At 27.9% G+C, this 12,631-nt stretch overlaps 1 protein-coding gene and 1 long non-coding RNA gene across 45 annotated transcripts; one reads left to right on the top strand and one right to left on the bottom strand.

The window, feature by feature from the left end:
• Nucleotides 1-4,079: 4,079 nt before the first annotated feature.
• Nucleotides 4,080-5,079, bottom strand: LOC118442597 (uncharacterized). Its single transcript, XR_014983570.1, has 2 exons — nucleotides 4,899-5,079; nucleotides 4,080-4,344 (listed from the first exon to the last, which is right to left on the bottom strand). It is a non-coding gene; the product is annotated as an uncharacterized LOC118442597 (long non-coding RNA).
• Nucleotides 5,080-6,490: 1,411 nt separating this feature from the next.
• On the top strand, nucleotides 6,491-12,617 carry LOC118442585 (uncharacterized). Of its 44 annotated transcripts, none has more exons than XM_035868363.2 (25): nucleotides 6,491-6,770; nucleotides 7,401-7,747; nucleotides 7,898-7,954; nucleotides 8,063-8,125; nucleotides 8,256-8,315; nucleotides 8,432-8,494; nucleotides 8,608-8,670; nucleotides 8,784-8,846; nucleotides 8,960-9,022; nucleotides 9,147-9,209; nucleotides 9,323-9,385; nucleotides 9,550-9,612; nucleotides 9,715-9,777; nucleotides 9,964-10,026; nucleotides 10,115-10,174; nucleotides 10,305-10,367; nucleotides 10,474-10,536; nucleotides 10,633-10,695; nucleotides 10,791-10,853; nucleotides 10,974-11,036; nucleotides 11,133-11,361; nucleotides 11,518-11,654; nucleotides 11,749-11,878; nucleotides 11,969-12,151; nucleotides 12,324-12,617. In XM_035868363.2, exons 2-25 carry the CDS (start codon nucleotides 7,424-7,426, stop codon nucleotides 12,488-12,490), a joined length of 2,292 nt encoding a protein of 763 aa, XP_035724256.2. In that variant the 5' UTR covers nucleotides 6,491-6,770; nucleotides 7,401-7,423; the 3' UTR covers nucleotides 12,491-12,617. The 44 variants fall into 44 exon arrangements, with proteins under 44 accessions (XP_035724256.2, XP_035724265.2, XP_035724264.2 ...); XM_035868362.2 differs by having other exon boundaries at nucleotides 6,518-6,770; nucleotides 11,518-11,660; XM_035868372.2 differs by lacking the exon at nucleotides 10,474-10,536 and having other exon boundaries at nucleotides 6,515-6,770; nucleotides 11,518-11,660.
• The last annotated feature ends 14 nt before the right edge of the window (nucleotides 12,618-12,631 follow it).

Here is a 12,631-nt window from a genome sequence, read left to right as displayed (position 1 = left end):
AGAGGAGGAAGGAGTCAGAGAAGGAGCCAGGAATCTCCGCTTTGTCGACTCCCAGTTGGTCAGTTTCTTTCAGTCCGTCGTATAACGTGGTACTCGGAGTGTCGGCTCTTTATAACGTGATATATGTATCTCTACATATATATATATATATGTATATTATACACATACATCATTTATATCTGTAATGTGTACGAATATGACTTAACACACTGTTAAGCATATATATATATATAGATATACGTGTATATATAGATACCGCGTGATGACCGCGAAACGAATATAGAGGGCGAATCTAACGCCGCGTTCGCAAACGGCAATGAAATCATCCTACCGACTAGAAAGAACACCGACGAATGACAGTGACCCACTTGCCGGTTCCGGTTTGCCACCATATTTCAAATCGATTCTATTCAATATTTAAATGATTTAACAATATTATATTTTTAATATCTTTATTATTACTATTATTATTATTATTATTATTATTATTATTATTATTATTATCATCATTATATAATAATAATAATAATAATTATTATTATTATTATCAATATTATCGTCATTATTATTATGTTCGTGGTGATAATAAAACGATGCAAAAGATTAATATCATCGAAGTGTGTGTTCGTGACTTTGAATGGTTCTACTTGGTGTTGTCGAAATATGTGCAAAAAAAAAAAAAGAATGATAAAGAAAAAAAAAAGAAGAGAAAAAGAAATTTTATCGTGGACAGTGGAATATTTTGTTAAATCTATTGTGTTTTAATATCTTTATTCTTTATGAAACATCGTACATCGATAAGGAAGATCGCATCCCACACGTAAGATAAAAGTAAACTTACTATTTTTCCTCATTGCAATAGTTATTAGATAACAAACAAAGGATTTATATATAGAACGCAATAAAATTTGAAGCTTAATCGAATCAATGATCAAGATTCATCATATACAGGAATTCAATAATCACGCATTGACACCTGTATCAATAACCATTGGAAGTTAGTTTAATTCGATTTCCGTATTCGTTTTTATTCTAATGAACGATAAATTACATACGTACAAAAAATACATATATATATATATATATATATATATATATGTACATATCAATAATTAATATCTAAAAATAAATTCCAAATAATATACGGAGTTAATGCTAAGTAATACTAAACTAAATTCAGTATGCAATATATTAAACAAAAATTTGATTATAATTTTGTGAATATATCGGTGTATATTATATTCTATACAAAAAATATTATATTACATATGATATCGATATCATTTTTATTATAGATTATATCTAAGATAATCGATATACATGTTGTTCGTAAAAAAAAAAAAAAAAAAAAGAAAGATTAAGAAAAAAGAAAAGGTGTAACATAGAAATACTCAAGGATCTCTATCATTTCTCATAACCAATAAGGATACGACAGGACAAAGTCCGTCTAGAATGACTGTCCTGGGCCACGAGTTCATCGACGGAAATACATCGCTCGAGTCAGATGGGGGGTGGGGGGACCGCGTTCCAATATTCTGCTCGTCTTCCTGTTCCTACTACTCTTTCTTTCTTTTCTGTTTTTTCGTTTCTTTTCTTTTCTTTTCCCCCTTTCTCTCCCTCCCCACCCTACCTCACTTACTCGTTCCTTTTACTCGAGATGACATCACGACACAATAATTCACACTTCATTTTCCAATTAATTTCGATCGCATTTTAATTAAATACTTATTGATTACGTGAAAGAATAAAAAAAAAAGGAAAAAAAAGAAAATGATTAGAAGAAATAACTAAAAAAAATGATTACAAAAAAAAGATCTTTTTTTCTGTTCTTTAATGTTCTTTTTTTTTCTTTCTTTCTTTTAATATTCGTCATCACTCCCTGTCGGTAAAGAAGAATATATGAAAAAAGAAAAAAAAAAAAAGAAGACAGGAGGAAAGAGGACGCACGATGTAGCCTTTATCGGCCACAGCTACGACCACGTCGGAACGCAGTCGCGCTCGGAATGCGAGACACGGATTCGAGACGAGCATCTACTATCGTAATTGTGTAGGAGCGTATCGAGTGCAACTTAACGAGTGTGCCTTATGGAACGCGGAAATTCGAACCGACCGCCTCTTTAGAAAAATCGTCGCTAGGGCGAGCGAGGGTGGCTGCCGCCATTTTTTTCCTTTCATTTAATTCTTTTTTCTTTTGTTTCTTTCAATTCTATTTTATTTCATATTTTTTCTTTTTCCTTTTTTCAAAAATTAAAACAAATATCGCCACGTTTCCTTCATAAAAAAGAAATAAGAAAATATATATTGAAAATTGAAATGAAAATTTGAATGAACGTTAAAAATTTCTTATACATTCATACATTCATATATATATACATATATTAAGATTTGAGTTTAATAATACATAACAATTGTGGCTGCAAATAGAAAACTAAATTAAAATTGAATTTCTATTAAATTGTATCAATATCAACGATTATTATTTAATCGATATAAATTAATTGTTAATACATATATGTACAACATGCATTAACAACCAATCACAAATGAATAAAATAAGTAGTAGTGATTCGAGTGTCGCACCTTGAGAAAAAAAATTTTTTAATTCAACAAAGTAAAATATTTACTTGGTCTTTTTGAAAGAGATATTTTTAACGCTATTTTTGTCTCTTACCAAAGAGCGAATTCGATTATAAACCAAATATAAATTGTATAGAGAACAAAAAGTATAAAAAGACGGAGAGAAACAGACGGTGAGAGAGACAAAGCACACACACACACACACCCAGAGAGAGAGAGAGAGAGAGAGAGAGAGAGAGAGAGAGAGAGAGAGAGAGAGAGAGAGCAAGAGAGAGCGAGAAAGAGAGAGAGAGAGAGAGAGAGAGAGAGAGAGCAAGAGAGAGCGAGAAAGAGAGAGAGAGAGAGAGAGAGAGACATACTTTTTCGGATAGGATGTCGCCAAGTTCTTCATGAACCGTGACGGTGCGATAAAAATCCTGAACGTTAATTGGCCGAAGATGTTCATAAGAGCGTGTACAATGATTTACGTAATGCATGAATTTAACTTAACGATAATAGAAAATACGGTAAATGGCATTTCGTTCGAGTTTATACGATCCAAAAGAGAAAGAGAGTAAGTGTAAGATATATAATAATTGAGAGATTTAATAATAATTAATAAAAGATTTATTGTGAATTGGTGTAAAGGGACAAAAAGAAAAGAAAAAAATGAAAGAAAGAAAGAAGAGAAGAGAAGAATAAGAAAATTAGAACGATTTACCAGTGAACAAAGACGAACATTTTGTAACGAGAAGAGAGATACAGATAGATAGATAGATAGATAAATAGATAGATAGATAGATAGATAGATAGATAGATAGACAAATAAATATAGTGAGGAAAAAAAAAAAACAAGATGGACGATCGAAACAAATAAATGTCTTTCCCATTTGAGAAAAGAACGAACGAATATCGAAAGTTTTAATGGGACTACAAATTTTGAGAATTTATTATATATCTACGTAAGTAAAATTTTGTGATATCGCCTGATGAACATCCGAAAGACCTTTATGCAAAGGAATTCCAAAGTTAACTAAAATAGGCAATGTATTTATCTCTCGCACTCTGTTGTCTCTGCTGCTGCTCCTGCTACTGCTGCTAGTGCTGTGTGTGTGTGTGTGTGTATGTGTGCGTGCGTGTGTATATGTATGTATGTATATATGCTGCTGGACTGTCATGATAGTTCGATCGAGAAATTAATCAAAATATTCAATTCGACAGACACATTCATCGAACTAGTTCGTTACTTCTTTCTTTTTTTTCTATTTTTTCTTTTCTTCCTCCTCTTCCTCCTCCTCCTCCTTCTCCTATTCCTCCTCTTCTTCCTCCTCCTTCTCCTTCTCCTCTTATTCTTCTTATTTTTATTTTTCTTCCTCTTTTTTTTTTCTTTTTTCCTTTTTGAGGTTATGATCGCGAGGTAATGACGCGTATAGAAAAAAAAAAAAAAAAAAGAAAAAGAAAAAAATTTGCGTTTAACGATCAACGTTGAGAGAGCTCTATGAAGCTGCTCCTTGTTTTCTATCTTTTTCTTTTTTTTTTATTTTTTTTTATTTTTTTCTCTTTCCTAAGTACAAAAATAGCGTCGTTTGCTTTTTCTTTTTTTCTTTGTCTCTTTTTTTCCCCAGTTGATCTTTAACTACAGACATTGCGTATCCGCTCGTTTCTTGTTTTTTCTTTTTCTTCTTCTTTTTTGTCCTTTTTTACGTTTTTTTCTCTGTTTTTTTCTTTCCTCTTTTTCTTTCTTTCTTCCTTTCTTTCTTTCTTTCTTTCTTCCTTTCTTTTTTCTTCCTTAATATGGAAATATCACTTATATAATAAGGTCTCAAACGACAATCATAATTTTTCTTGAACGGAGGCACGACTGCCCGATAACGAACATTACGTTGTACGAATAATAATTATTATATGAAATCATTACGGAAAATTTTATCGTCGTGTCTCCTTTTATCAACGTTGAACGTGCCTATGAGTCAAAGAATTCTCTTGCGAGAAAAGTTATTCGATTGGATTTGATACGAACTAAAAGATACACTTCTTCAATGACGAATCCTTCATTATGAACTTACGAATGATATCGCGAAATTTTCTTTTTTTTTTTTTTTTAATACGAACTTTTCATAAAACCCGATAACGAGATTTAAGAAAATACAAAAGAAAAAAAAAAGAAAAAAATGGAAGAGAAAAAGAAATATAAAAATGTCTGAATGAAAAATATCGTCACTTACGTATACTTTTTTTTTTCTTTTTTTTTTTTTTTTTCCAACGAATAATATATACTTTCTCGAGATACGTGAGGTGTGGCCAATTTACCGTTACAAATATGTATATGACATATAACTTACATGCCATGCAAGTTGTTTGCCTAGATGGAAAGCTTGTTATTCGTCTAAAAGTCACGATATCTCAACGAGCGATTGAAACAGAGAATCGTTTATACGGTATAAACACCTTTTTGATTCTTTATAACTTTGGAATTTAAAGTTGACGGTGAATGACGAAGACAGGTCCTGGGTGGTCAGCGGGGCGGTGGGGTGGGGTGGGGTGGGGAGGAAGAAAAAAAGAAAAGAAATCTTGAAGTACGAAGAGAACACTATACACTCTCGACGATAAGAAACATCTGAAAAGAAAAACTATTGTGAAGCGATGCATCCGGATGACGTCTTCACCGGCCGTGATCGTAAACGTTTTTTTTGGTCGGTGGGACTTTCGTCCGTTTGTAAGGCTCATGAAAAACATCGAAACTTCATCGACGATCGATAAAGAAAATTTCTGGTAGGTAACTGCATGACCACGGTCGATAAAATGTGGACGAAATATATTCGTTATTTTTTTTTTATGGTTAAAGAAGAAATACTAAAAGAAAGAAAAAAGAAAAAAAATTCTTTTCATCTTCTACTCCATTCGTATCAATGATAAGAGAAAAAATAAAAATTAAAATTATATAAAGGGAGTTTATCGGTAACATATCGACGATATATTTTATTATTTTCATATTTTCGAAGTCGGAAAATAAAGGAAATAATAACAAAGTTCTCTTTCGTTTCTATTCATATCAATTAGAAAATGAGAATAAATAAAAATAAAAAAAAAAAAAAAAAAAAAAAAAAAAAAAAAAAAAAAAAAAAAATAAAATAAAAAAATAAAAAAATAAAAATAAAATAAAATAAAATAAAATAAAATAAAATACGATATGAGATAACATATCGATGATAGTTCGGTCACTTTAGTATTTTTAAGATTATGAAAGAAGGACAGATAAGAAAAAAATTTCGAGTTCTTATTAATTTCTATTCGTATTGAAATGAAGGGAGGACAAATAAAAATTAAATTCAAAAAAGCATTATTGCAAACGTTAAATTCTCTTACATTTATAATTTGCATTAATGAGAAGAAGAAAGAAAAAGAAAAAGAAAAAGAAAAAAAAAGAATAAAGAAATGTAAAGATAAAAACTAAATAAACAGAATTTTTTTGTTACTACGGTCGGTAATATATCGACAAAATATATGTCACTTATTTATTTTCCTATTTAATAAAGTAATAAAATAACATTGAGATTTTTTTTCGTTGTCATTCGTAATAAAAAAAAAAAAAAAAGAAAAAAAACTAAATAAAAATTAATAATCATGTTATTTTCGCGCACGTGTTTTCTCTCTCTCTCTCTCTCTTTCTCTCTCATCCTTCTTTCCAGCGATAGAAAAATGATGACACGTTTGGAACGTACGAGAAGGAGAAAGAAAATAAAGTACGAAGGAAATATCAACAAGTGTACATAATAAAGATTTTTATATACTTTCATGTGAATGGGGCAAGGAAGAGGTTGATAAAGTCCGAGTACAAAGTATGAAAAATTTTCGCTTGGAATATCAAACGTCGTAATTTGATAGATAGAAAGAGAAAGAGAGAAAGAGAAAGAGTGAGAGAGAGAGAGAGACTGGTCTGGAACACGAGGCCATCACGCGGCAAACAACTGAAGATAATCAATCGTTCGACCGTAGAACATCGACGCTACCAAAGGACTATTTTCTTCGAGATTAATAGATGTTTCATTTGGATATTATTATTGGATATTATTATCTATCTGTTTGGATATGCGCGCGCACGAGTGTCAAAGTATCTCTCCTCTCGATTTCGTTTGATCGTTATTATTGAGTAACAGTTCCGACATCGAACAGAAATCGCAACGTTTTCATCGGTCACTGACGTAAGGATACCGGTAAGTATATAATATCGCAATTTGAATAAGTAAAAATTAATACATTAAGATTTATTATTTTCTATTTGTATATATTACGATCTAAAGGATAAATCTATTAGATCAAATTTATTCAAGTAATGGAAATTTTCTTATTATCATTTTTAAAAATATTATAAACGTTAACTTTCCATGACATTGATAGGTCTTTTTTTTTCTTCTTTTTTTTTTTTTTTCCTCTCTCGAACACAAGAGAGTTATATCTGTTTCGTTAATTAATCTATATATATATATAATCAAAAATCATTATCTTTTTTTATCTATTTTGTTTATATATATATATATATATATGTGTGTGTGTGTGTATATATAATATATAAAATAAAAAATAATCAACTTTTATTTTATTAAAATGGATCGAATGTTCGTTCGTTATGATGATTAAATCGGATTTTACATTATCGACGTAAATCGATCGAAATTTTTTTCAAATAATATAAATTATTTATTTTCATATAGATATTAATTTATTTTAATTTTAATTTTTACGAATATAATCTACTATCAACTTCTTCTTCTTCTTTTTTTTAATAATAAAATATATATATATATATATTTTATAAAAAGAATTATTTTTATTTTATTAAATAGATCATATATTTGATCTCGTCACGATGTCTAAATCGGGGACTAATGTACCGATCATGACTCGATCGAAAAAAGAAGAAACGTTAAACGATCCAAAATTATTGCTTAATGAAGTAAAAAATGAAGCTACAAGTAAAGCGATCATTGAGAAGGAAAAAGTTGATGTGCCGGTTGTAAAACAGCAAGTACAATCGACGAAGGAAGTTATTAAAACTGATGTACAAGTTGAAAAGAGAACGTTGGAACAATCGGTCGAGAAGAAAGTCGAGAAGAAATTTGTTATCGAGAAACCCACGGACAAAGATCGATCATCCTCAAAAAACGATGAATCTTTGATCCTTGAAAAAAATGTAAGTTCAATTTATTCGTTTTTTTTTTTTTCTTTATCTTTTTCCCCCGTGATGATAACGATCATATTTATAAAATTTTTATTTTTTAAAATTGATAATACATTTTTTTTTATTTTTTTATTTTTTTTTTATTTTTTTTTCTATTTATAGAAACCAAAAGATCCACCTGCTTTGAAGAAAGATGAATCTTTGATCGTCGAAAAAAATGTAAATCATCACAATTCGCCTTTTTTTAATGCCATAAAATTGTTAATACAATCATGTATATATATATATATATATTTTTTTTTTTTTCATTTTTTTTTTTTCTTATAGAAACCAAAAGAAGAAAAACGATTTGCTTTGAAGAAAGATGAATGTTCGATTCTCGAAAAGAATGTAAATCAATTTGATTTGCTTCGTATTTCTTTTTTTTTTTTAGTCCAATAAAAGTGATAACGATCATATTTTTATTATTCTTAATATTTTTTTTTTTTTTTTTTTTTTTTTTTTTTTTTTTTTTTAATAGAAACCGAAAGAAGTTCGACCTTCTTCGAGGAAAGATGAATATGTTAACTTCGCCAAAAATGCAAGTTAACTTCATTCATTTTTCTTAAAATTCAGTAAAATTGATGACGATCTTATTTATATTTATGTACACATATCATATTTTTTTTTATTTTTTTTTTTTTTTCATGATCGCAGAAACCAAAAGATGAAGTTTGCCCTTTTTTAAAGAAAGACGAAATTGTGAAACCGGAAGAAAATGCAAGTTCATTTAATTCATTTATTTCATTGGATTTATTTCAACATCCAATAAAATTGATAACGATCACATTTCTATTTTTATTTATTTTATTTTTTTTTTGTCATCATTATAGAAACCAAAAGATGAAGTTTGCCCTTTTTTAAAGAAAGACGAAATTGTGAAACCGGAAAAAAATGCAAGTTCATTTAATTCATTTATTTCATTGGATTTATTTCAACATCCAATATAATTGATAACGATCACATTTATATTTTTATTTATTTTATTTTTTTTTTGTCATCATCATAGAAACCAAAAGATGAAGTTTGCTCTTTTTTGAAGAAAGACGAAATTGTGAAACCGGAAAAAAATGCAAGTTCATTTAATTTATTTATTTCATCGGATTTGTTTCCAAATCCAATAAAATTGATAAAGACCACACCTATATTTTTATTTATTTTTGTTTTTTTTTGTCATCATCATAGAAACCAAAAGATGAAGTTTGCCCTATTTTGAAGAAAGACGAAATTGTGATACCGGAAAAAAATGCAAGTTCATTTAATTCATTTATTTCATCGGATTTGTTACAAAATCCAATAAAATTGATATCGATCATACCATATATTCTTATTTATTTAATCGATTAATTAATTTTTCTTTCACGTTTTATAGAAACCAAAAGAAGACGTGCGATCTTCTTCGAAGAAAGATGAATTTGTGACTCTCGAAAAAAATGCAAGTTAATTTCATTCATTTAATTCGTTGGAGTTGTTTCAAAGTCCAATAAAAAAAAAATTGTTAGAGATGACATTTTATTTATTTATTTATTTATTTTCTTCGTTTAATAGAAACCAAAAGAAGAAATTCGATTTTCTCCGAAGAAAGATGAATCTTTGCTCCATGAAAAAAATGTAAGTTAACATTATTCATTTGATTTAAAATCCAATAAAATTGGCAACGAGCATATTTACATCTTTATTATATATAATAAAATGCGATAAACTGGTTATCTAAATATATATATATATATATTTTTTTTCATATTATTCTTTTTTTCATATTTTTTTTTTTATAGAAACCAAAAGAAGAAAATCCATCTGCTTTGAAAAAAGATGATTCTTTGATCCTTGAAAAAAATGTAAATCATCTACAATCTTTTTTTTATTTTTTTTTTTTCTCCAATAAAATCGGTAACGATCACATTTATATTTTTATTTTTTTTTTTTTTTTCATTTTATAGAAACCAAAAGAAGAAGTACTATCTTCTTCGAAGAAAGATGAATTAGTAATCATCGAAAAAAATGCAAGTTAACATCATCCATTTATTTCAAAAGCCAATAAAATTGATAACGATTATATTTATATTTTTATTATGATTAGTTTTTTTTAAATTGTAAAAAATGCATATCTTCTTGATCCATTTTTTCCTTTTTTAATTAAATAAAATTGACGACGTTTAGATTTGTTTTTATAAAAACATTTTTTGTAGGTACCTAAAGAAGAAGTCCGATCGTTCCCAAAGAAAGATGAATATTTTTTCCTCGAAACAAATGTAAGTTAACATCATTCGTTTCTTTTTTTTTTTTTTGTAAATAAAATTGAAAATAATCACATTTACATTTTTTTTTTTTTCTTTATAGAAACCAAAAGAAGTTCGATCTTCTACGAAGAAAGATGAATCGTCCATTCTCGAAAAAAATGTTAGTCAATTTCGATATATTTTTCTTTTTTTTTTTTCTTTTTTTCTTTTTAGATAGAATAAAATTTTATATTTATATTTTTATTGATTTTTTTTCTTTCTTTCTTTTTTTTTTTTTTTTTTTTAAATAGGTAGCAAAAGAAGAACTTCGATCATCTTTGAAGAAAGATGAAATTTGTATCCTCGAAAAAAATGTTCGTTTCTTTTTGTTTTTTCAATTCAATAAAATTGGCAATCATATTTACATTATTATTATTATTATTACTTTTTTTTTTTTTTTTTTTTTTTTTTTCTTTATAGAAACCAAAAGAAGAAGATCGATCTTCTTCGAAGAAAGATGAATCATTGATCCACCAAAAAAATGTTAGTCAAATTGATTCAGTTCTTTTTTTTTCTTCTAATCAACTAATTTTATTGATAACAATTATATTTATATTTTTATTGAAATCTTTTTTATAGATACCGAAAGGAGAATTGCAAACATCCTTGAAGAAAGATGAATCTTTGTCCCACGAAAAAAATGTAAATCAATTTGATTTGTTTTTTTTTTTTCTTCGAAATTGAATAAAATCATATTTATATATATATATATGTATATTTTTTTTTTCGTTTTATAGAAACCAAAGGAAGAAGTTCGATCATCCCCGAAGAAAGATGAATTTGTGATCGTCGAGAAAAATGTAGGTCATCGTTCACTTTTTTTTGTTTTTTATTTTTTTAATTCAACAAAATTGATGGCTTTCATATTTACATTTTTATTATTATTATTATTGTGGTTTCTTTTTTTTCCTTTTTTATAGAAATCAAAAGAAGATGATCGATTTTCTCCGAAGAAAGAGGAATTGTTTATCGTCGAAAAAAATGTAAATCAACTTGATCCGTTTTCTTTTCTTTCCTTTTTCTTTTTTTTTTTAATCCAATAAAATTAATATGCATATATTTTTTATACTTTTTTACAGAAATCATTTAAACCCTCGAACGTTGCTGTACCAAGAATACGTCAACCCTATATGCCACCGATAACCAATGAATCTCCAATCGTATTATCTACACATTTAGTACCGTCCTTACCAATCTCTCTTTTCGAATTATTGGCCGAAGTTATCGAAGTTGCAACAGAAAGGCCTGTTAATATTTTATACGAGCCAAGATCTAATAGAAAAGTTCCAAAAAATATCACTGATATCGGTAGGTTTATAAAATGCTTATGTATTTATTTTTATAAATAAATTTATGTATTTTAATAAATATATTTATCCATTAAAATATCATATTTATTTATTAAAATAAAAAGAAATATTATATATCAATATATTATGTAACAATTATTTTAATTAATTTCAGCCATTTTGTCGGCCAATGAAGAATGGGAAGATGGTGAACTTCTGCCAGTATCTTTCATATTTAAACATCGTCTGAATAAGGATAATTCACCTTTGGTTTATGCCGACGTTATCATTGCTTCAGATCTCACACCTCAGGTTGAAGTAAATGGATAAATCTTTGATAATTTCTATTATTAAATCTTTGAAACATATAACAAATTTTTATATGTATGTATGTATAATGTTATAGGATATCATTGATATGCGTGGACACAGATGTGCTTTGCCTGATAGGTCTAAAAAAGTAGGAGCTACAACACTATTGTATAATTACTTGCATTCTGTTGGAGAAGGTCCAGCTTTCTTCGGCAACACATTAGGTTAATATGAATAAATTGTGTGACGATATGCACGTAATGGACAAATTGTGAATTAATAAGGTACTGAAATTTGACGTTATGTTTTTTTAGATGTCGATTCACAAATAGCCGTTTTACAAATGGTCGCCGGTAAACAAGCCGAAGTAGGCGTTTTGGAAGCTCCTGTTATTATGTGTCAAAAAGATACTTTGCCAGGCATAGAATCACTTCGTGTAGTTACAAGCTTGGGACCATTACCGCCCTATCGCATTATGGTTAATAAAAATATATCTGGTAAGAAAATTGTTGAAATGAAAAACTAATTTCTAGCATTATATCTCTTTATTATTGTTTTTCATTCTTATGTCATATCTGATGTTTTTCTCATTCCTTTCATTTATTTTTTCTTCTTTTTAATTTCTTTTTTTTTGTTTTTTTTTGTTTTTTTTTTTTTTTTTTTTTACAGATAATCTTGTAAGGAAATTAACGTCATCTCTACTCAATTGTAATGAGGATACAGAACGATTGGAGAAACTAGCATCTTATGGAATCTTAGGTTTTGCCATTAATTCCACAGATTACTATGAATTTAGTGATGTTAAGTCTGCCATTAAAAGGGGACCGTATTATTGAATTTATCTCTCATTTACATTGTATTAAATATGATCTATACCTTACTACATTTATCGTTGGAAAAAAATAAACACGCATATAAATTTTATATTATAAAATAAATATAACGTTATATTATCAAGATCTATGCATATGCATATT

The sequence above is a fragment of the Vespa mandarinia genome, chromosome 24, assembly GCF_050613455.1.
Source record: "Vespa mandarinia isolate Hongniang chromosome 24, ASM5061345v1, whole genome shotgun sequence".
Lineage (NCBI taxonomy): Eukaryota > Metazoa > Arthropoda > Insecta > Hymenoptera > Vespidae > Vespa > Vespa mandarinia.
Note: the sequence above shows the minus strand (reverse complement) of the source record. Positions and strands in the feature narration are given on the sequence as shown.

Excerpts from the sequence above, each read along its gene's own strand:
- LOC118442585 (XM_035868362.2), top strand. The coding sequence starts at position 7,424 with ATGTCTAAATCGGGGACTAATGTACCGATCATGACTCGATCGAAAAAA. Across the intron at positions 8,671-8,783 it reads TTGTGAAACCGGAAAAAAAT|AAACCAAAAGATGAAGTTTG; the intron begins GCAAGTTCATTT and ends TCATCATCATAG. Across the intron at positions 9,386-9,549 it reads CTTTGCTCCATGAAAAAAAT|AAACCAAAAGAAGAAAATCC; the intron begins GTAAGTTAACAT and ends TTTTTTTTATAG.